At 47.3% G+C, this 24,445-nt stretch overlaps 1 protein-coding gene across 3 annotated transcripts in view; it reads left to right on the top strand.

Moving 5' to 3' along the window:
* Nucleotides 1-14,812, top strand: part of LOC140216674 (uncharacterized) — a 267,143-nt gene extending 252,331 nt beyond the window's left edge. For all 3 annotated transcript variants that reach the window (XM_072287031.1, XM_072287030.1, XM_072287032.1), the window contains one exon: nucleotides 14,677-14,812. In XM_072287031.1, coding sequence (XP_072143132.1) covers nucleotides 14,677-14,703 — 27 coding nt within the window. In that variant the 3' untranslated portion in view covers nucleotides 14,704-14,812. The remainder of the gene's footprint in view (nucleotides 1-14,676) is intronic.
* The last annotated feature ends 9,633 nt before the right edge of the window (nucleotides 14,813-24,445 follow it).

Raw genomic sequence — 24,445 nt, 5'->3', positions numbered from 1 at the left:
GTACTCACGTACGTGGCAAACACCTGGAGGCTTACGAAAAAGGTTCTACTTAAATTCAGGACGACGCAACGAGCTGTGGTAAGAAGAAGGATAGGTGTAACGTTAAGGGAGAAGAAAAGAACAGACTGGGTGAGGGAACAAACGCGAGTTAATAACATCTTAGTTGAAATCAACAAAAGCAAATTGGCATGGGCAGGCCATGTAATGAGGAGGGAAGATAACCGATGGTCATTAAGGGTTATGCACAGGATTCCAAGTGAAGGGAAGCGTAGCAGGGGGCGGCAGAAAGTTAGGCGGGCGGATTAGATTAAGAAGTTTGCAGGGACAACATGGCCACAATTAGTACATGACCGGGGTAGTTGGAGAAGGATTGGAGAGGCCTTTGCCCTGCAGTGGGCGTAAGCAGGCTGATGATGATGATGATGATGATGACCCCTTATGTAACTCCCCGAAAGGGGTCATTAAGGAAAATAAAGTGATGTGATGTCAATGATGTGATTTCTCCTTGGCATACCTCCCGAATGGGTCTGTCAGCACCACTGAACGCCATACTTTTCCATTTCTTCTCGCCAGAACTCGGACTAGCAAGGCGAATTCAGCACAAGATCAAAATAAAGTCGGTAGTATCTCCGGTCACACTGATGCTAAGGCAGCTACCCCTTTCGCCGTGACAGCCAGCGGTCGCCGATCTGAAGCCTTTGGATGCGGCGGACGTCATTGAAAGAATTGATGCGTCACACTTGTTTCGACCCCTGTATACGCAAAAAAGACGGCAGCATTTAGGCTTAGCATCAGTATACCACCAAGTTCATCCGGACAGCAGGTTTATACAGCATTAATCGCGCACAAGGGCCTCCACAGATTTAAACGAGTATCATTAGGTCTAGGTTCAGCCCAAGTCACTTTTCAACAAATGATGATGGCTATCCTTCGAGGGTGGAAAAGTGTCCTGAGCTATATCGATGACATCGTCGTCTTTGGGAATACCGAGCAGGAGCACACAGAGAACCTCAAGTAGCTCCTCCGTCATATCGGGGAAGCAGGACTCTAGCGGAATGAGAAATGCACATTCAAAGTCAGTGAGGTCTCATTCCTTGGGCATCGCGTTAATGCTGAAGGTATAGCAACCCTTGAAGCCAAGGAAGGTGCGATTGTGCCTCCAACTACTGCCTCGGATTCCACTATGTTGCGCTCCTTTTTGAGTTTCCTCGAGTATAAGGTTCGTTCTACGCCTAGCCGAGGAAGTAGAACCAATACATCGCCTTCTTCTGAAGGACAGTCGTTTGGAATGCACCTACTGACCCTAGGTTTGCCCCAGTGAAGAAATGTCTCGCCTCCCACCAAGTCCTACACATTTCTGACCCCAACTTTCCGGTCCTCGTAGCCAACTACGCTTCCGCTCGTGGCCTTGGGGCTTCGCTGCAGCGAGTTGAGGGATGTAGCGCTAAAACAAGTTGAATTTGCGTCGCGAACATTAACCGCAGCTGAGTGGAAGTATTCGGCTGGCGAACGTGAGGCGTTGGCATGCCTTTAGGCGTGCGAAAAATGGCACGTGTATTTGTGGCACAGGCACTCCACGTTGCAAACAGACTACCAGGCCCTAGTGACGCTGTTCTTTTCTCACAGTTCCGGTCACCGTTCTCTGCGTATCGAAAGGTGGATAGCACGTCTGTTGTACTACAACTTCACAGTATGTATCGCCTAGTATGTATAACTGAGACAATGTAGCAGATGCCTTGTCTTGGTTGCCTGCACCAGATACAGAGGGTGGATTGTACTTTGACAATAAACTTGCGGCCTTGGCGACGTTAACAGCGGACCTAAATAACCTCGAACTGGCTACCGCTGTAGTCAGCACGGTTCAGAATGTTCTCAAGTACGTGCAGGCAGCATGGCCAGCCCAAACCAAGCTGTCGCCTGGCCTTATTCTATACTCTGAAGTTCGAGAAGTGTTTACTGCCGTTAAGGGGTTGCTCATGTGCGCAGAGCGCATCATTATACCCGGAAAGCTGGCACCTCGGTTTATAGAACTCGCGCATGAATTGCACCCTGGGATTCTAAAGCCCAAGCGACGTCTCCGGGAAAAGTATTGGTGACCATGACTTTACAAACAAATGGAAAGCATGGTCAACCACTGTACAGTCTGCCAGTCGGCCGAGAAAAGCACAAAATTTTCACTAACGCCGCTAAAACTGATTCAGCTTCCGGAAGCATCCATTGGGATTGACATAGACCATTTGAACATGCACAACCAGACGGCAGGATGAAACCACGGCGGTGGGCTATGTCTTTAAATTGCCAGAAGGGTCGTTCTGCAGCTACACTACGAGTACATCGAGAACAGTCGTAAAATTTCTCATGGCAGTTTTTGCATGAGAAGGCTATCCAGTTGGTGCCGTAACATAGTCGACCATTCACGTCAGTTGAGTTTGAAACATTCCTGGAAGCTAGAGGTATCAACCATGTTTTTTCTGCGATATGTCACCCACAGGTCAACGACCTGAGAAAAAGCTCACCGTGTGCGGAAGATATACATCCAGCTAGCACTGCTGCAGTAGCGTCCCGTTAAGGTTGCTGCAGTGGAGTACCTCGGCATCGACAGAGCCACACCTGATAGCTCGGCGGGGTTGTCGTCCGCTGTTTTGCTTCATGGCCGGTGGATCACGACAACACTTGATGTTAGTGGTCTGCCAAAACTCGAGTCCCGCAGGGATCTCGTAACGAAAATGCAGCGGCTCAGGCATCACGTACAAGAGAGCCAGGAAGAGAGCAAGTTGCATGCCGACCGCCGCAGGGCAGCCAAAGAGCCAAAATTTCGATTGGGGCATTACGTAAGAGTGACTAAAGCTATTCTAGGTTCAAAGGGTACACCTTGATTTGGGCCACCACTGAATCATCATCATTTATTTTTCCTTAAGGACCCCTGTCGGGGTATTACATAAGGGGGGTTACAGAAGATAAGGGTATAAGGGTAGAAACAAAGATATGGTTACAATTTCTTGCAAGACTCAGCCTGTGGATTCGCATTAACACAAACAAACAAACAAAAAAGCCAAGAGGCACACTGAATAGTATGCAAAAGCAAATCAGCAGAACAGTCACAATGTGAGACAGCAATCGAAAAAGAATGAAGGCACAGTACGGTCATTATAAGGTTAGGGTTTGTCGGGCCCTTGGCCCTCTCTGCAGCGCGCACGGGGGAAGCCTTTGAAACGCGCGCCACAACGGCACTCGTCGCATGGAGCATGCGCATCGATCGCGGTATCGTAAGAACTCGCGCGGGGACTGCCGGGAAGGCGGCTGCCCGATAAGAAGGCAGTGGAGACTGCACTCGGGGCTTTTTGCGGGGCGCGGGCCTGGGGAGGCGCTGGTGAAGCGTGGCCCGTCTAGGTTTCTGTCCGAGCGTGCTACAGAGCAGGGGGAAAAGCGTCTTTGTATTGTGTCTGCATGAAAGAGTGCTCTTGTTGTTCACTTGTGGGACTATCTGCGCGCCTGGTTCGGTGCTTGCTTGCTTTCTGCGCTTTATGCATTCTGTTATCGCCCGAAAGATTGTGTCGGTTGATGGTTTGTAGCGGCCGTTCATTCGTCGCTCCCTTTGGCTTGTATATTTTGTTGCTTCGCTGTTTTGCTGCTTGCTTCTTTGCTTTTGCTGCTTTTTGCTGCTTTGCTTATTTACTGCTTGCTTCTTTGCCTTGTTCTTTTCTGCTATTGGCCGCGAGGCTGCGGTAATTTTGAGTGTTACATTCTATCGTAAATTAAAACGGTTTTTGTTCTTTGCGCCACTGGTCCTCTGTCAGGCTCGTAGCGGCTCGCGGACCCCCTGAGCGAAGGCGAGGGGCCTTCATCTGGCGCCCAACGTGGGGTTCACGGGAGCTCCTGGCAGCGTTAATGTGCTGACTCATAGGATAGACACCGGATGCGCCCGCCCAATTCGTTTCAACCCCCGGCCCCTGAGCATCCACAAGCGAGCACTTCTTGATAGTGCGCTAGACGAAATGATCGCTACCGGTGCAGTAAGACCGTCTAAGTGCCCCTGGGCATTCCCAGTTGAACTAGCACCTAAGAAAGATGGCACGGCGCGGTTGTGTGTCGACTACCGTCGGTTGAACGCTGTCACAGTTCGAGACTCGTACCCCTTCCCATCAATCGATTCAGTGATGTATTCACTTGGGTCCGCAAAGTTCTTTACTACTTTAGACTGCAGCAGGGGCTTCCTGCAAATTCCGATCGCCCCCTGCGATAATGCAAAGACTGCATTCACTTGCCATCGGGGACTGTTCGAATTTGTCCGATTGCCTTTCGGTTTGTGCAATTCACCTGCAACCTTTCAACGTGTAATAGATATTGTGCTTCAAGACGCCAAGTTGAATTACGCGATGGCTTACATGGATGACGTGGTAGTGTTCTCGAATACCCTGGAGGAGCATCTCCTTCACCTAACCACCGTTTTACAACGAATGCAGGCTGCAGGCATCACCATTAACCCCCGGAAAGTTCAACTGGTTTCGCCCAGAATGAACCTCCTAGGTTTCATCGTCGAGCAAGGCACATTCCGACCTGACGAGGAGAAACTCCGGGCCATACTGCAGTTTCCACCACCAACAGACGTAAAGAGCCTGCAGCGGTATTTGGGCATGGTGGGCTTCTACCGCCACTTTATCCCCAACTGCGCTGACCTGGCAAGACCTCTCCACCAGCTCCTACGGAAAGGTGCCAGTTGGTACTGGACTGACGTGGAGCAGGGATCATTTCGAGCTCTGTCATCGGCTATCGCCGATACCGCAAGTCTGCTGCTTCCCGATCTCAACCTGCCATTCACCGTGCAGACCGATGCAAGTGAGTATGGCATCGGCGTAGTCTTGCTTCAGAAGCACCAAGGAAAGCTTCACCCTCTGGCTTTTGCAAGTCGCACCCTCACAGGAGCAGAGCGGAACTATACCGTAACAGAGAAAGAGTGCCTAGCAATTGTATTTGCACTCAAGAAATTTGACATGTATCTGGATGGGGCTGACTTTACTATTCAGACTGACCACCAGGCGCTGACGTGGCTGTCAAAGCTACAAAACCCAGCCGGCCGTTTAGCCCGTTGGGCCCTCTCTCTTCAGAAATATAATTACAGAGTAGAATACAGGAAAGGCACCTTCAACAAGGTAGCGGACGCCCTGTCCCGAGCACCACTCTCCGGGGATGGCGAGCCGGCACCCGAAGTCCTGGCTGTGGCAGTGCCTGTGGACACCTGGGGAACACTGATCTCCCGCCAGCAGCTACTCGACGCCCAGCTAAGCGACGACCAATGCAACTTGATACGCAAGGCACTGGGTGGCGCCAACCCTGCCGGTAACGGCAACTACGACTGCTACATGCAAGCAGACGACGGCCTGCTCTTGCGGTATATACCTGCTGCCGATACGAATTGCGGTGAGTCCCCATTCCGTGTCGTTGTGCCTAGGAAGCTGCGGAAGCCTTTTCTAGAGTACTTTCATGACACCCGCCTCGCCGGTCATAGCGACGGAAAGAAAACCTTTGAGAAGTTGTGTCGCGTCGCGACATGGCCGCACATGAGAAAGCATGTCTTCCGATACGTTCGCACATGTCCTACCTGCCAGACCGTGAAACCGAGGGGAGGGAAGCCACCAGGCTTCATGCAACCAGTTGAGAGCCGATACCCATGGGAAATTGTGGCATGTGATGTTATGGGCCCATGCCCCAGGTCAGCTAAAGGGAATCGATACTTCTTAGTGGTCACTGACCATTTCTCCAAATGGGTAGAGCTGTACCCGCTACGCAAGCTGGATTCTAAGATAATCTGGGATAGGCTGTTGGAAGCATTCACCCGTTTCGGTTTCCCAGCGCAGCTTATCACGGACAATGCCACATATTTCACAGGCAGGATATTCGTTGACACTTGCAAAGCTCTTGGCGTGCAGCACAAAAGGACGACACCCTACCACCCTCAAGCCAACATCACGGAGCGTGTGAACAGAAACCTTAAGGCAATGCTGGTGGCTTTCACCGAGCGGCACAAGGACTGGGACGTTCGTATCCAGGAGATGGCTTTCGCCACAAGGACCACAGTAAACCGGTCGACAGGGTTTACGCCAGCGGCTAGTCTTCTCGGTCGCGAGCTCCGTTTTCCTATTGAGCATGCATTCACCAACGGCTCTGAACTACCAACTCGCAATTACTCCACGTTCACACAGAATCTTTCCAGCCGCCTGGCCCACACTCTGAAAGAGGCGAGGGAAAACTTGGACCTTGCCCGCCTGGAGCATGGGAACCAATACAACAAAGGCAGGCGGCCCCTGGAGTTCGCGGTCGGCGACGAAGTGCTCCGCCGCACGCACTCACTCAGCGATGCTGCAAAAGGGTTTGCTGCTTCCCTCGCGCCTAGATGGGATGGCCCTTACGTGATCGCGAAACGTATTTCTAGTTTGGTGTACCTACTGCGGGAAAAACACGGCAGCAGAGTAATAGGGCCCGTAAGCTTGCACGACCTCAAAGCATACTACGAGCGCCCATCAGACAGCTAACCCTGCTAACCGTGCCAATTGGAGCCGTCACGTGGAGTTCCGAACGACGCTAGACACCATTCCAGCCCATGGCGTGCCAACTGCCCCGAACATTTTGCTTCGCAAAAGCCGTGATGTACTCGACTAGGACGATGCATGGTGCGGTTGGACATAGTGTTGTTACATAGCGTTGTTATGGTGTTGTTACATAGTGTTGTTATGGTGTTGTTACATAGTGTTGTTACATAGTGTTGTTATGGTGTCGTTACATAGTGTCCTTACATAGTGCTGTTGGACACCCAGGCGAGTGTCCGGTATTGTACGTGGGGGGAGTGTCGGGCCATTGGCCCTCTCTGCAGCGCGCACGGGGGAAGCCTTTGAAACGCGCGCCACAACGGCACTCGTCGCATGGAGCATGCGCATCGATCGCGGTATCGTAAGAACTCGCGCGGGGACTGCCGGGAAGGCGGCTGCCCGATAAGAAGGCAGCGGAGACTGCACTCGGGGCTTTTTGCGGGGCGCGGGCCTGGGGAGGCGCTGGTGGGGCGTGGCCCGTCTAGGTTTCTGTCCGAGCGTGCTACAGAGCAGGGGGAAAAGCGTCTTTGTATTGTGTCTGCATGAAAGAGTGCTCTTGTTGTTCACTTGTGGGACTATCTGCGCGCCTGGTTCGGTGCTTGCTTGCTTTCTGCGCTTTATGCATTCTGTTATCGCCCGAAAGATTCTGTCGGTTGATGGTTTGTAGCGGCCGTTCTTTCGTCGCTCCCTTTGGCTTGTATATTTTGTTGCTTCACTGTTTTGCTGCTTGCTTCTTTGCTTTGGCTGCTTTTTGCTGCTTTGCTTATTTACTGCTTGCTTCTTTGCCTTGTTCTTTTCTGCTATTGGCCGCGAGGCTGCGGTAATTTTGAGTGTTACATTCTATCGTAAATTAAAACGGTTTTTGTTCTTTGCGCCACTGGTCCTCTGTCGTGCTCGTAGCGGCTCGCGGACCCCCTGAGCGAAGGCGAGGGGCCTTCAGGTTTAAGGTGATCAGTAAGCAGCTGCTTGAAGATAATGGGGTTGCGCTCATTGACAACTCTATCTGGTAAATTGTTCCACTCTATAATGGCGCTAGGCAAAAACGATTGATTAAAGGAAAGTGTTGAACCATGCAAGCGCTGGATGCTGCAAGAGTTAAAAAGGCGATGAGATGTACGGTTTGGTGGGATTAGAAGCCTTCCATGCAGTTCGGGGAAGTTACAATAAAGTCGCTGGAAAAGGCACAGTTTCGCAATTTTCCGACGCAACACCAATGGTTCGAGTCCTAGAGATGATTTAATCGCACTGACACTTTCTTCACGGCTGTATCTGGAAGTGATGAATCTAGCGGCACGATTTTGTATTGATTCTAACATATTAATTAAGTAAGCTTGGTGCGGGCTCCAAATAGCTGAGGCGTTGTCAAGTTTACTTCGAATAAAAGTTTCATAAGCTAGTTTTCTTGTGGATGAGGGGCACAGCGCAAGGGTACGTCTGACGTAACCAAGTGATTTATTAGTGTCGGTAGCCAATTTTGTTATATGGTCGGACCAGATCAACTTGCTATTAATAGTAATACCGAGATAACGATACGACTCAACGGTGGATAGGGCTGTCGAGTTTAAAAAGTACGAGTGATTCTTGTTAGAGTGTTTACGGGATACCTGCATAACTTTACATTTGGAGATGTTAAGTTTCATTAAAGAGTTGGAACAGCAGGTTTCTAATGAATGTAAGTCTTTTTGAGCGTTGCATGTTCGGCTGGGTCTGTAATGCGACGGTAGATTACGCAGTCATCTGCAAAAAGTCGGATATTGGATGATATGCCGTTGGGAAGGTCGTTTATGAAGATGAGAAAGAGAAGGGGACCGAGGACGGACCCCTGTGGTACTCCGGAGATGACGCTAGCAGTGGTTGAGCAATGATTTCCGATAGCTGTGTACTGGAATCGATTAGTAAGGAAGCAACGGATCCATGACAGTGCGAGAGGGTCGAGACCGAGGCATGAAAGTTTGGCCGAAAGCCGCTAATGGGAAACACAGTCAAATGCTTCGGCGAAGTCTAGATATATGACGTCAGTTTGAAGTGATGAGTCTAAATTCAGGTGAAGTTCAGTAATAAATTCAAAAAGCTGTGTATCGCATGACAAACCAGGCCGGAAACCATGCTGATTGTGAAAAAAGAAGGAATGATCACCGAGATGACATGCTATTTGCTAATATATTATATGTTCTAGGAGTTTACAGGGAATACTCGTAAGGGAAATGGGGCGATAGCTGGAAGGATCAGAGTGGCTGCCTGACTTATATACCGGTACCACTTTACTAATCTTCCAGTCATTTGGAAGTGAACTATCAGTAATCGACTGGGTAAAAATGATTTGTAATATTAGACTGGAAAATGCTTTCGTACCTTTTAGTACCTTAGCAGTGATGTTATCTGGCCCGGGGGCACTAGAAATATTTAGATTGTCAATAAGTTTCATACTGCCTTGAGAAGTAATTGTAATGGGAAACATGAGGGGAAAACTGTGGATGGGCAAATCAAAGTCCTTCAGTGCAGGCTCACGAGTGAAAACAGAAGAAAAATATGAGTTCATTACGTCTGACCGCTGATCAAGCGGCACGTTTGAACCGTCAGGATAAGTCAAGGAAATGTTATTGGAGCTATTGTTTGGTTTCAGAATATTCCAAAATTTTTTGGGGTTGACACGTATGATGTTAGGCAAATCGTGGTGGAAGAACTTCTTTTTTGGGTTGTCTCAAAGTGCTAGTGTATTTGCGCAGGCATTTGAAGTACTTCTCCCACTTTAATAATAATAATATTTGGGGTTTTACGTGCCGAAACCACTTTCTGATTATGAAGCACGCCGTAGTGGAGGACTCCGGAAATTTAGACCACCTGGGGTTCTTTAACGTGCGCCTAAATCTAAGCACACGGGTATTTTCGCATTTCGCCCCCATCGAAATGCGGCCGCCGTCGCCGGGATTCGATCCCGCGACCTCGTGCTCAGCAGCCCAACACCATAGCCACTGAGCAACCACGGCGGGTTACTTGTCCCACTTTGAACAAGATTTAGAGCGTTTCGCATAACGAAACAGATGTTTTTTCCTTCCCGACAGCCTCTGAAGTGTGTTGGAAAACCAGGGTTTTCCTAAATCACTGCGAATGCGAACAAGAGGTGCATGTCTCTCAACAAGCCGTAATAATTTATTCTTAAAAACCAACCAGTTTTCACCTACTGTACGAGAAGGAGCACTCTCACGAAAAAAATGTGATAAAGTGTTCAGTTCAGTGTTAATTTTGCTAAAATCTGCTTTGTTGTAGTCCCTAATATATTTGGTCGAAGGCTATCTGAAAGAAACTTGGATGCAGAGATTAAATAGCAGTAATTTGTGGTCGCTTAGACCAGCTACGGATGATAGCGATTTTATTATTTTGGGGTTAGAGACAAGGACAAGGTCTAGAATGTTCTCCCCACGGGTTGCCATATTAACCATCTGAGTAAAGTTGAATCTAAGGATTGTGTCAAGAAAATTTTTTGATTGCTGGTTATGTGCGTCTAGATTTGCCCAGTTAATGTCCGCAAAGTTAAAATCGCCACAGAGCATAAAATTCGCAGACGGGAAGCGTGAGTAAAGATTCGCTAGTACAGAATTTATTTCATGGTTGAAAGAAACATCACAGTCAGGAGCGCGATAACAAGCAATAATCACAGTCATACTTGACCGAAGTGATATATTTACACACAAAATTTCATGTTGACAGTTCAATTTGGTGACATATGAAGGAACACTTTCTTTCACAAAAATCAAAATGCCGCCTCCCCTGCGCTCCAACCTGTCAAGCCTGTGAACAGCGTATGTTTGGCTATCATTTAGTAGCTCGTGGTCAGCAATATTTGGATGCAGCCAAGATTCCGTAAGTATAGCAAGGTCAGTATTGTTGTCTTTCAAGATAGATTCTAGAGCGTCTTTCTTAGGCAGGTAACTACGCATGTTTGCGAGCAAGACCGACATACTTTGATAAACAAGGACAGTAATCGAGGCGCGGCAGGTCTGGGGGGGAGAAGAGGGGCGCGCATGCCTGGAGAGACGCAGTGACCGCTATGCCCTCAGTTCAACTATACAATCAGATTCAGCATTGTACGTGAATTGTTTGCCATCAAGCAGCGCCTTGTCAAAGCGAAGTTTAAATGATCTGCCGCTCTGTTGTCCATGAAGATAAAGTTTGCTTCGCGCCTGTCGAACTCTGGCTATAATATTGGCTAATATCCCAAACGAGCGCTGGTCGTTTGGCTTGGAGAATGGGCGAACTTGGAATGCCTCAGAACTCTCTGCTGTCCCAAGTGAGACAAGAAAATCAAGTGGGCCTGGCAGCAACCAGTCGTGCGACAACACAGAGTTACCTTCTGCCAGTTCACTTCAGCTAGTTTCTGACGGCAGCATAGAATCACCACATTTTCAGCCTCTACAGCCCCGCCACCCTTCTGTGCAAGACGAGCGGCAGGAGTCAATGCATAGAAGTGAGGAGCCGGATAGTTGAATCTTGCTTCGTAGGTCTCCCCGCGACAGAAAGCGCCAAGTGAGATACGGAAACTATGTTGGCAGCTGAAGGAATTTTCGTTTGTTTGTCGTTTTTCTTAATATTAAATTCTAGTCTTTTTCAAGTGCGCCTAATATAGATCATGGTGTTTTCTGGATATGTTTAACTTTTGTCGATAATCCCATCTTATTTTTTTCATGAAAGGGTAATTGATGTGATTTTGAACACCGACGGCAGCTGTCTCTTCAGTGTGTCATGCATTACGTTTCCATCGAGAGATGGCTCCACCAGTGCAAATGTATAAAAGCGAGTTGTTTAGAATGAAGGCAGCTTTTGGTCCGGGCTGTCTTGGCGTGAGCATGTATCACGTGAAACTACAAAGTATAATGGGATCTTTGATGTTTCTAAAAGCAACATCAGGAAACTTGAAAATGTGAAAAGGCCATGAAATTCTTTTATCCCTTACGGGCGCACCTCGATCGCGGAAGTCCTAAGAGACTACGTATTTATTTATTTATTTACTTATTTAATTATTTATTTATTTATTTGAATGAATTCAGGGCCCACATGGCGTTACAGAAGGGACTGAGAACAATAAATAGGAAATAAAGGACACAAAGGAAATGTGAGGTAACATATTCAAGCTCATTTCTAAAGTAACTGGGGTCTGTAAGAGATATAGTGGAGGGGGCAAGTGGTTCCAATCATCGGAAGTTTGAGGGATGAAAGAATGAAAGTGTTGGTTAGTGTGACAACGAGGAACAAGCACTTTATAACAATGGCCAATACGAGGTGACATGAATGAAGGGTGGTGGGAAAGTAATTCCTGCTTTAGACGAGAGTTATGGTAGTAAATGTCATGAAATAAGGGCAGACGTGCTATTCTCCTGCTTAAGGAAAGGGATGGAAGCTGTAACGCTGTTTTCACGGATGAAACAGTGGAAAGACGGGAGTAGTTGAAAAAAATGAAGCGTGCGCTACGATTCTGCACAGCTTCAAGGTGATTAATGAGACTTTCAGTAAATGGATCCCACACAGCTGATGCATGTTATAGTATGGAAGGGACAAAATTTTATAAAGGAGGAGTTTAAGAGACAAGGGGCCACTGAAAAATTACGGCGCAGGTACCCAAGCATGCGGTTAGCATTACTGACAATATAATGAATGTGTGGTTGCCAAGACAGGTTAGAATGAATGTGTATCTCTAAGTATTTGTAAGTACTCGCTTCTTCGGGAGGGGAACCATTTATGTTATACTCACAAGCATTAGCGGAAAGTTTACGAAAAATTTTCATTATTTTACACTTCGTTGCGTTGAGTTTCATTTTCCACGTGCTACACCAATCAGAAATATTGTTAAGGTCAGTCTGTAGTAGCGATGTCTCATTATCAGAGGAAATCGTTCGATATACAACACATCTTCTGCAAAAAGCCTAATAGAGGAATTACCACAATAACGTAAATCGTTTATGTAAATTAGAAAAAGAAGGGGCGCAAAGACAAAACCTTGAGGCACCCCTGAAAGGACAGGGCAGAGAGAAGAATCGTAGCCATGAGCAGTTACGAATTGCTGTCGGTTTAACAAAAGTTCTTTATTCAAGCAAGAATGTTAGATCCAAGATTTAATTTACTGAGCTTAAGATAAAGTAGTTCATGGCAGAAAAGGCCAAAAGCCTTAGAGAAATCTAAGAATACACAATCAATATAACACCCCCAATCTAGAGCTCCTAATAGGTCATTAGGACATGAAATTATTTGCCTTTCACAGGAGAATGCGTTCCTGAAACCATGCTGATGAGATGTGAAAAAAGAATTAGCTTCAAGAAAGTTAACCAGGTAAGAATAAATGACATGTTCAAAAATGCCACAAGTGACACTGGTCAATGATATTCGCCTATAATTTAGCGCAGTATGAGTGTCACCAGATTTAAACAACGGCACCACTTTGCCCACCTTCTAATCACAAGGCAACACACCAGAAATAAAGACTGAGCGAAAAGTTCATACAAAAAAATGGATGAGTAAGCAACCGTAATTTTAAAAAAAATTGCGTTTAAACCATCGACACCGCATGATGACGGAACCTTTAAATTGTTAATAAGACTAACGATACTATCATAATCAGTTACTATGCATTGTAGGAAAGTTCGTGTCACATAATTCTGGCAGGCGCTGAGCACGCCTATGTAAACATGTTTTTGAAAATACTTCGCTGAATACGTAACAACATGCGAACGAGAAACGGTAAGGCCACTGTCGTCAGTTATTGACAATACGTTTTCGCAAGCACCCTTAACAACACTCCAGAACTTTTTGGAGTCGTCTTTTAACAAAGCAGGTAATGCGGGTCCCTTTATTGTAACTGTAGCCTGAACTTATTGTTTCGGACAGTAAATTGTCGCTACAGCATTGAGACACAAAAAACAAGACTATTAGTTCATAATAACATTTTACCAGAGCTTAACAATTGCTTTAGTTGTTCCTTTTCCCCTGCGACCTTTTCTGAATGGAAAAAAACCCTTACTGGTGATATTAACAGGATAATCACCGTCATTATTTAAGCGTCATTATCTGAATGACGCTTAAATTAGCCTGTTTGTTGTTCCTTAATTTTTATAATTTATGTTACTCATGTTCGTTTTCGCAGTTGATTATGTCAAAATATTTCTAAATAAGTATTTTAGTGCCTGTATTCAGTTTCTTGTGCATGTATGTGTTCTTTCTACAGATCAGACTATATATATCCTATTGACACGTGTACTTATCTTTATCGGGCAACCACGTTTCGCCGCCTAACAAATGTAATCGCACAGCGTGGGACGCGCCTGCATGTATCCGAACTTTCTGGAAAGTTATCGATGCTTCTATCCGCTGTCTGTTGTCGCCGAACCTTATGTTATCTGATTTCATCACCTGACGCGAATGGTGTAGAACTTTGTGGAAGGCACGCGGGTCCGAACGATTAGTCTCGAACATTCGACGACTGTTCTTTAAAAGCCGACGCGATTGACCCGCTGATCAGATTTCCGACGATCGCCGACCGTGTTCGCCGCTATCGTTGTGCTATAAGTGTAGCCTGTTTTTGTGGGCACAGGTTCGCCCAATTAAAGCTAGTTTTGTATTCCACCGTATTGTTGCTTTCTTCACCGTCACTACCACGTAACACTATATTCTATGTGCGTGTATGTGCATCCTGCAAATAACTTGCAAGCATGATTGTAGTATTAGTGAATAAATAAATATATACTTTCTCGGACAAATATTCTGTTCTGCGTTTAGTTTAGCAATGTGCGTAGCAAAGTGAGCAATTGTCTATAAAGTGCCGATTATCCTAATACTGCATCGGGAAAGGTAAGGTGGCTAAAATAACGAGAACAACTTATTTTGTGCACACGGCATGAATCGGCTTCGTTCAGAAAGAGTAGTAGATGCCTCAAAATGCTTTCAATAATCTACGGCAAGAAATTCTCCAGTGCCAAATGCAATTCCGAAAATAAATCGTGACTAATGAGACAAAGAAAGAAGTCGGATGCGGCACCTTCTGGAGTACCGTAGCGCACCAGTGCTGTCATGACGCTCACGCCTTACTCTTCTCTCTCGTTTGCAGAAGTGCTACGAGGAATCGCTCAAGTGAAGCCCCCGTGAGCTCGCGCCTGCGTCGGGAACCCAGTGGGGCGGGCAACGCATGCCGTGGCTGCCGAGACGGAGCTTGGAATAAATGACGGCGATTGTGGCTTTGTCAATGATTTTTGAACTGTGTGCCCTGAACTACGCAGTAACGACGCCAATTCAAGGGGTTATTTATCGTGTTCACAGCTGTCCGGTTACTCAAGAATACCGCTCACCGCCACCGCTCGCCAAGTAATACGACAGCAACAATAGTGTCACCTTCTTGTCCATTAAGTTTACTTGCACTTCCTGTCCACTCAAGCACACTGGTGCGTCTGGGTGGGCAAACGGAAGCAGTGCATACAAGGCATCACCAATAATTATTAAAGAAGAACATAAAGGTGTAGCGCACAAATATAGGTTGTAAAAAGCTATTTAGGAAATAAATTTAGGACAACAATGCCAAGGTAAAGTCACATGCAGTGCATACACAGAAAGAACCTCCTAGCCTTTCTTTTGTGACTTCTCTCTACAGCATAGAAATATACAAATGCTACCAAAAAGAGCAACAAATAAGTTATCATTATTGTTATTTTAATTATTATCTTTTTTAATAATTCTAAAGGTGTTATGTTTAAAATCATGTATACACTTCAAAGATACAAAAAAAAAGTTCGAGGAGCAAGTTAGCAGCTGACACCAGAAGGAGCCTGCATGCTCTTCAGGAAAGAGGGGAAAGAAACAAGGCAAGGAAAGAGAGAAAAAGAATGAGCAATTTGGCAGATTCGAAAGACTGAATTAAAATTTCGAAGGACGCTTAAGCTTCGTATTTAAGAGTGGAACGCGATAGCATTCAAAGATCCCTGACTGCTTCTCACGCTTTCTGGCCACTGCAGCGATTGTAACCGTAATGTTTACCGGGAAACGTTAGCGGCGAACGTTATGTACAAAGGCAGACTTTATGGCAGAAACGCGGCCTCTTGCGTGGGCCGCGATGCAGTAAAACTCCTCAATTTTCGAAAAGTGGGGCCATTCTTACATCTTTCCGCCACCCCGCTATCCCCGGCGTTGCCTCCTCCCGTCTCCTCCGCTCCTCTATTGGCCACTCTGTCACGTGGAAGCACGCGTCACGCTTCAGCATATCTTTTTTTTTCCTTCCAGCGCGCTCCGACCACCATTGCTGGCCCAGCGCGACGAAAGTACGCGCAGACGGATTTAGTGCGGGAGGTCGCGGCAGCAAATCGCGGCCGCGGCGGCCGCATTGCGGTGGGGGCGATATGCAAAGACGCCCGTGTCCCGTCCATTGCGGGCTCGTTAATGAACCCGAGCTGATCAAAATTATTTCGGAGTCCACCATTACGGCGCGCCTACAATCATATTGCCACGTAGTGGTGACAGCGAAGAAAGCAGCAAAACTGGGAAGGACGAAACTAGCGTTTTATTGGGCGAACTTGTGTCCTCAAAAACAGGCTATACTCAAAGAACGGCGACAGCGGCGAACACAGTCGGGGCGATCGTCGAAAATATGATCAGCAGGTCAAGCGCGTCGCCTTTTATATGTCAGTCATCGAAGGTTCCAAAGTAATCGCTGGTGTCCACGTGTATTCCAAAAAGTTCTACACCATTCGCGTCTCTTATGCATGAAATTAGATTACAAGGTTCGATGACAATACGCAGCAAAAAGAACCATCGATAACGTTCGAGAAACCTCCGATACGTGCGGGCGCGTACCGCGCTCAGCAATATGATTTGTTGAACGGTGAAAAGCGGTCGCACGAAAAAGGCAAACAAGTACACGTGTCAATGCTCCCCTCTCAAAAAGCATCGTCCCGATGCTGCAAAGCAAACAGGAAAGCTAGAAACAAAAGGACACTTATTAAATAAAAGCAACAAAGAAGCAAAGTCCAAAGTAACACCGTCCAAAAAAAGATTGAAGTTCAGCTATGTAGAGAGAGAGAGAGAAGAATACAGGAAGGCAGGGATGTTAACCAGTCAATAGTCTGGTTGGCTACCCTACACTGGGGGAAGGGAGAAGGGGAAGAGAAAGAAGGGATAGAGAAGGTGTAGGTACGTGTACCGACAGCACTTCAGTTAAAGTCGCTCGAGCAAACCAGAAGTTCTGAGAAAACACAAAAGTGCCTTCACTGCCTTCTGAGCCGATGATCGGTCGGGACGGTGCTCTAATATTGTCTGTTCACTCAGAGGACGATGGTCTAGTCTCCTCAATGTGTCGGACAAATACTGTCTTTGTGCTTGAAATTGAGGACAATGGCACAATATGTGGTCAATGTTCTCCTCGCATGCGCAAACATCACATGCAGGACTATCAGCCATTCCAATTAGGGCTGAGTAGGCATTCGTGAAGGCCACTCCAAGCCATAACCGACACAGAAGAGACGCTTCACGCCGGTGCACACCGGCTGGAGGTCTGAGTTGAAGTGATGGGTTTAGTCGGTGCAGTCTTGTGCGCCTTGTATGTACGGTATTCCACTCTGCTAAGGAGATCGTGCGTGCCAGAATGCCAAGTTGTCTCGCGGCGTCGGTCCTTGAGAGCGGAATGGGGACGCAGCGGTCTTCTTGGTTTGACGTCCGAGCTGCCTTATCGGCGTCATCATTACCAATGATACCGCAATGACCTGGTATCCAGTGAAAAAAGATATCATGGCCTTTTTCTCCTAAGTGATGGACAAGTTCCGCGATTTCGCACGTGAGCTGATCGTGATTCCCATGTCGGAGAAATGAATGCACACATTGCAAGGCCGGCCTTGAATCGCAGAAGGCTGCCCATTTTCTAGGACTTTCAGTATTTATCACTTGAAGCGCCTCGCGGAGAGCCGCGAGCTCTGAAGCTGTAGACGTAGTGACATGGGAAGTCTTGAATCGCTTGGTTATTCTCATTGCTGGTATAACTACAGCGCCGCCGGAACTGGTTGGTGTAGTTGATCCATCAGTGTAGACGTGTGTGCAGTCGCTGTATTTCTCGTACAACAGAAGTAAAGTTAGTTGCTTGAGCGCTGATGATGGCAAGTCCGACTTTTTCTGAAGTCCTGGGACTGTAAGGTTCACTTGAGTACGGCGCATACACCATGGACTAATAGAAGGCCTTGCCGCAGGTGTGTAACCTGACCTGAAAGAGGCACGGTGCGCGAAGACAGTCGCACTGAATGTCGTGTGGGGCCTATCTACTGGGAGACTTGCTAGGTGGTGGGTAGGGGTCCGGGCGACGTGTCTTATGTGCACACGCATTGTTTCAATGTTAATGTGCGTTCTGATAGTGAAATCTTGAGCGACTGCAATGACTTCAGTCGTTGACGCACTCCGCGGTAGACCGAGACATATCTTGAGTGCTTGGGCTTGGATGCTTTGGATTGTGTTCAGGTTAGTTCTGCAGGTGTTGGACATGACAGGTAGGCTGTACCGCAGGAATCCAATAAAGAGGACCCTGTACAGTTGCAGCATAGAGTGTATTGGCACTCCCCAGGTCTTTCCTGCAAGGAGCTATGTAAAGTCCCTAAGTTCGTTAGCGCTGGAAGAACGACTTAAGCCGCACAACATGGACTATTTCAGGTCTTGAGCGGCGCCGCTGTGATAGCGAAATGCCGTCTGGCACGACCTCATAGTCAAGTACGCCGATGCGCCGGATGATGTTGTAGTGTCTGAAATAGCAGCGTAGTAGTTTCTCACTGAGTCCTTGATGGCGTATCGGGGTTCCAACCCCAACACGATCGCCAGGCTGGTACTCGACGTAGCGTCGTCGAAGGTTGTCCTTTCGGCTGTCGGTCCTCTGCTGGTTCTTGATCCGCACGCGGGCGAGCTGTCGGACTCCTTCGGCGCGCTGGAGATAGCTGGCGACGTCGATTCTCTTCGTCGGTGACGTGCGGCAGCGTTGCGTCAAGAGTCGTCGTCGGGTTGCTGCCGTAAACTGGCTTGAACGGCGGGATATGTGTTCTTTCTTGCACCACCGTGTTATAGGGGAAGCTTACGTACGGGAGGACGCCATCCCAGGTTTTGTGTTCGGCGTCGACGTACATAGCTAGCATGTCGGCGGGGGTCTTATCTAGGCGCTCCGTAAACCATTCGTCTGGGGGTGGTAGATAGTTGTCCTCCTGTGGCTTGTCTGGCTGTATTGCAGAATGGCTTAGGTGAGCTCCGCTGTGAAGGTCATTCCTCTGTCGGTGAGGAGGACGTCTGGGGCGCCATGTCGCAGCTGCGGCTACGCTACCTTTCCGCAGAGCTTTCGTTTCAGCAAAGCGGGTCAGGTAGTCCGTCGCCATGACAATCCGCTTATTTCCGGATGTTGACGTCGGAAAGGGTCGCAACAAGTCCATCCCGATCTGCTGAAATGTTCTGCAAGGAGGCTCGATCGGTTTCAGTAATCCCACTGGCCTTGCCGGTGGTATCTCGGTGGCCCCAGATCACGGTAGAAAGAGACGATGATCCTCCCCATCTCGGAATCGCTGAAGGCAACCTGTGAGTCTTGTTGGCTCGACAGGCTTGCGCAGCCCGCGGCATCTTGCAGCTGTCGTCACGGACTGCTCAGATTTTAGTTACCAATTTCAGTCGTGAATACCAGTACTTCGCCCCACGAACTGCCATCGCCTATTTCGATCCAGTCAGTGGCTCTCGTGCTCGTTTAACCTTAGGATACAATGGTGGAGATTCTAACCCTGACGTAGCAATCAACAGCAAAATTGATGTGAATTCCAAATTATGAGGTGAACGACAAGCTAGCATTCGAAACCTTTTACAGTCGCTTGCGGACTGTTTCGCTTCAACATCGCAGGTCAACCAAACGCCTATTACGAAACAAAGAATTACTATAAATCCCAATGAAGGACCCGTGTGCCAACGTGCCTACCATGTTTCTCGTAAAGAGCAAGACGCCATCCGAAATCAAGTCCAACAAATGCTTACCGACGACATCATACAGCCCTCCACCAGTGTATGGGCGTCCCCTGTGGTTCTGGTGAAAAAGAAATACGGTACAATGCGTTTTCGCGTTGACTACCGCAAGCTTAACAAAGTTACGAAGGACTTTTATCCCTTTCCCCGTATCGACGATTCTTTGGACCGCCTTCGACGTGCCCGATACTTCTCATCGATGGACCTTCGCAGCAGCTACTGGCAAATAGAGGTTGATGACCCTGACTGTGAGAAAACCGCATTTATTACGCCTGACGGACTCTACGAATTCAAGGTCCTTCTTTTGGGATTGTGCTCTGCGCCTGCTACTTTTAAGTGCATGATGGACACGGTTCTATCAGGTCTGAACTGGCAGTCATGGATTGCCTATTTAGATGATATCGTTGTGTTTTCAGAAACTTTTGAGCAGCACCTATAGCGCTTACAAGCAGTTCTTGACGCAATTCGTACTGTTGGCCTGTCCTTAAAGCCTGAAAAATGCCATTTCGGGTATGACGAATTCAAATTTTTGGGCCATGTCATCAGCTACGAAGACATTCGACCCGACCTCGACAAAGCCATTGCTGTTGCTTCCTTTCCAACACCTTCAAACAAACACTAACCCCGCCGTTTTCTCAGGCTTTGCGCATATTATAGAAACTTCGCGGTTAACTTTTATAGGATAGCCAAACATTAGCAATGGTTAACAAAGAATAATATTCCGTTTGTCTGGGAGCAGGACCAACAAGAGGCCTTCTGTGAACTCCAGTAACGTCTGCGGACACCTCCAGTTCTAGGACATTTTGAGGAAGACAGTGACACCGAGTTGCGCAAGGATGCCAGCAACGTTGGGCTTGGCGCCGTCCTCGTGCAGTGGTAAGATGGAGCCAAGCGGGTCATTACGTACGAAAGCCACACTTTGTCTATAGAGATAGAGAAGTGGTTCTTGTGGGGAAAGGAGGAAAGGCTGGCACTATCTTCTGCAACCCTTGCGGGAGCACGGCTCAGCGCGAGCAGGGGGCTGGATATGGGAGTGAAGGTGATAGAAGGAGGGAGAAACGTAGAGTCGCCATGCAGCAGCGGAGTAGCCAGGCTGAAAGGAACTATTCCACTACGGAGAAGGAATGCTTGGCTGTTGTTTGGGCGATTCCTAAGTTCCGACCATATTAGTACGGCCGATCGTTTCGAGTTGTGACAGATCACCATTCATTGTGCTGACTCGCCAACCTGAAGGATCCATCTGCCCGTCTTGCACGCTGGAGTCTTCGCTTGCAAGTATACGATATAACGATAGTGTTCAAATCCGAGCGTAATCACACCGACGCCGACTGCCTTTCGCGTGCTCCATTTCAACCGTCGACATTCGACGTTGATAAAGAGGACGCATTTCTTTCCATTATCAGAGTATCCGACATCAGCAAGCAACAGAGCGATGATTCAGAACTCCGGCCTCTCATCGACAACCTTGAGAACCGTCTACCAGAGCCACCTCGTATGTTCATCCGCAAGTTATCCTCATTTTTTCTCCGCGATGGTGTTCTCTACAAATTGGGTTTTCACTCGACCGCAACCGCCTGCCTCCTTGTAGTGCCGTCTTCACTACGTGACGACATCCTGCGGGCCTCTCACGACGAACCATCTTCGGGTCACTTGGGATTCGCACGGAAGTTTTCACGCATACGCCAAATGTACTTCTGGCCTAACCTTCGCCGTGACGTAAAGCAATACGTGAAGACATGCCGCGACTACCAGAGACGCAAGACACCACCCGTGCCTCCCGCTGGACTTCTCCATTCCGTTTATCTTGCGCGGATCGCTTTTCAGCAAGTTGGCATAAGTTTGCTTGGACCAATCCCCACGTCGAGGGCTAATAACCGTTGGATTGCTGTTGCCGCAGACTACCTTACACGTTAAATTGAAACCCGAGATCTCCCACGAGGCACGGCTAATGGTATTGAGACTAATGGTATTGCGACCTCCAACAGTGGTTATAGCTGACCCGGGCAGGGAATTTACAGCGCAGCTCACAGAAGATATCATGCTTCTCAGTGGTACAGTTCACCGCAAAGCCACTGCTTACCATCCCCAGACGAATGGGCTCACAGAAAGGCTAAGCAAAACGATCGCTGAAATGATTTCCATGTATGTTAAGGTCGACCAAAAAACTGGGACGACGTTCTCCCATATGTTACGTTGGCATATAATACTGCCGTTCAAGAAACTACCGGCTTCACCACTTTTCGCTTGGTGTATGGCCGGGAAGCTGTAACAACGTTGGACGCAATGCTTTTACCCGCCCGCTGTTCTAATGTTGTCACTGATGCTGCCCAATTCACTCGATGCGCCGAAGAGGTGCACCAGCTCACACGAATGCGTATCCGCTCTGAACAACACAACGGCGCCGACCAATACAGTCTTCGACACTGAGACGTCACTTATCAACCTGGTGACATAGTATGGGTGTGGACACCAATCCGCCAGCTTGGTTGGTCGGAAAAACCTTTGCGCCGCTACTTTGGACCTTATAGGATCGTTCAATGACTCGGCGACGTCACATACGAAGTGATTCCTGCAGGATAAGGCACCGCTCGCCGTCCCCGACGCCCACGCCTGTCCGATGTCGTTCACGTCTCTAGGTTGAAGCTATACTACTCCCGCGGACCGCAAAGCTCTACACCTCTCTCACCATCTACGTCTTCCTTAACAGTATCACTGTGGCAATCAGCAGTGCATAAATGTTCTGCATCGAGACGATGCTTCTTGAGAGGGGGGTAATGCCACGACCTTGACACAACTGACAGCTACTCGGTGCAATTCGGTGCAACATGCTAGACATGTTGGGTTGCTCCCCAAGGAAGTCCCCAAAGAGTCGACCGAAGTCTTTCGTGGTTTTGTCTGGGATAATATTTCAAATTGAATTTTCAGACAGAGCACGTAAACTGTCATTTGTTTGAACTCATTTAGTTCCATGGGTAGGCAATACTGTAGGAGCTGTGATTCATAGTTCGTACGCAACCGTGGAGGGTGCCAGTGAACAGTGTGTCTTGTGGAACGTACAGAGAGATTTGAAGTTAAGTTTGCTAATCTACCTATGTGGCGGCCATTCTGGATAAGTTCGCACCTAAATTTCGCACCTAAAATATAGTATCCGCATAAAGTTTCAATCTTTAAAATTTTAAATCTCGAAAATGATTCACGCGTATGTCTATAGTATGGTACACCTGTAATGCAACCTATGGCGTTTATTTTTTGCAATACGATTAGGTTATGTAATGATTTCTTGGTCCCGGTACCCCAAATTAAATTACAGTAGCGCAGATGTAGAGTAAATAGAGCATTATATATCATGAGTTATTGCTATTCTTGTAATATGCGATGACATCTTAAGAGTCCTACTAATTTACAAAGGTTATTTCCTATGTAATTGGTGTGGTGCTCCCACGACATGTACTCATGAAACACAACTGCCAATGTTTTTGCAAAGGGAGAGAATTCTATTTCGACATTAGTTGGGTACAAAAAAATTGAGCATAGGGCATGTTGTAGATTTTTTTTATACGGGGTTTCACGTGCCAAAACAACTTTCTGATTATGAGGGACGCCGTAGTGGAGGACTCCGGAAATTTCGACCACCTGGGGCTCTTTAACGTGCACCTAAATCTAAGTACACGGGTGTTTTCGCATTTCGCCCCCATCGAAATGCCGCCGCCGTGGCGGGGATTCGATCCCGCGACCTCGTGCTCAGCAGCCCAACACCATAGCCACTGAGCAAACACGGCGGGTTGTAGATACGGCTCAGAAATGAACAGCTTTTGTCTTAGAACAGTTTACTCGTGAATTGTATTTTTCCATCCAAGTGCACAGTCTACTTAGTGTGTCATTAGCCGATTCATTCCAGAATTCCTTCCAGAAAATATCAAACTGGTGTCATCTGGATAAATAACATATTCTATTGCAATGGCTACTTTTATGATGTCGTTTTTATAAAGGATAAACAAAAGTGGGTCAAGCATACTACCCTGCCGTAGCCAAGTCTAATTTTTACTAGTGCGGACAGTTCTGTATTTATTGATACACACTGGTGCCTATCGGTCAAGTAACTCTGAATTAAATTCAATACGACACCGCGACTGCCATAGCATTTTAATTTTAGCAGTATAGCTATGTGATTCGTGGTATCGAAGGCCTAACGTTAATGAAAACGCCTAAAGTTATTTTCGCTTCTGTATTTTTAATATTAATTCTTTTTGATGAAGCAGCGCACATTGGTTTGAGAGGCCAGGTAGGAAACCGAACTGTTATGGTGTTATAATCGTAATGGGAACAGCGCGAACAAGACGACGACGGAGGGAAATGACACAGGACAGCGCTCGTCCTGCGTCATTTCACTCCGTCGTCGTCTTGCTCGCGGTGTTCCCATTATGAATGTATACCGACTCGCCCAACTTTTCACTTTAATTCAGTGTTATAATCAGATGTTCATCAAAAAATCTCTACAGTCCAATAAAGATAATTTTCTCTAATCCCTTTGAGGAAACTGGCAATATTGAAATTGGCCTGTAATTACCCGGATTTTCACTCCCCGCTTAATATTACAGTTATTTTGGCGGTTTTCATACGTTGAGGAAAGGTACTAGCACTTAAAGGAACAGAGTATATGTGCGCTAAATACGGACTGAGAAGGTCAGTACGAAAAATATTAGCTTGTAGTTTTAAACCACTGATGTCCTCACTCTTACTTATACTAGTTCGTCTAAATATATTGTTGCAGGAAGAAAGCAGGCCCACGAGTGTAAAATAACGGATATTTACAACTGGTGTATATGGCGTTCAGGCAACTGCCAGACTTCGTCTTCGTCTAGTTC

The sequence above is a fragment of the Dermacentor andersoni genome, chromosome 3, assembly GCF_023375885.2.
Source record: "Dermacentor andersoni chromosome 3, qqDerAnde1_hic_scaffold, whole genome shotgun sequence".
Lineage (NCBI taxonomy): Eukaryota > Metazoa > Arthropoda > Arachnida > Ixodida > Ixodidae > Dermacentor > Dermacentor andersoni.
Note: the sequence above shows the minus strand (reverse complement) of the source record. Positions and strands in the feature narration are given on the sequence as shown.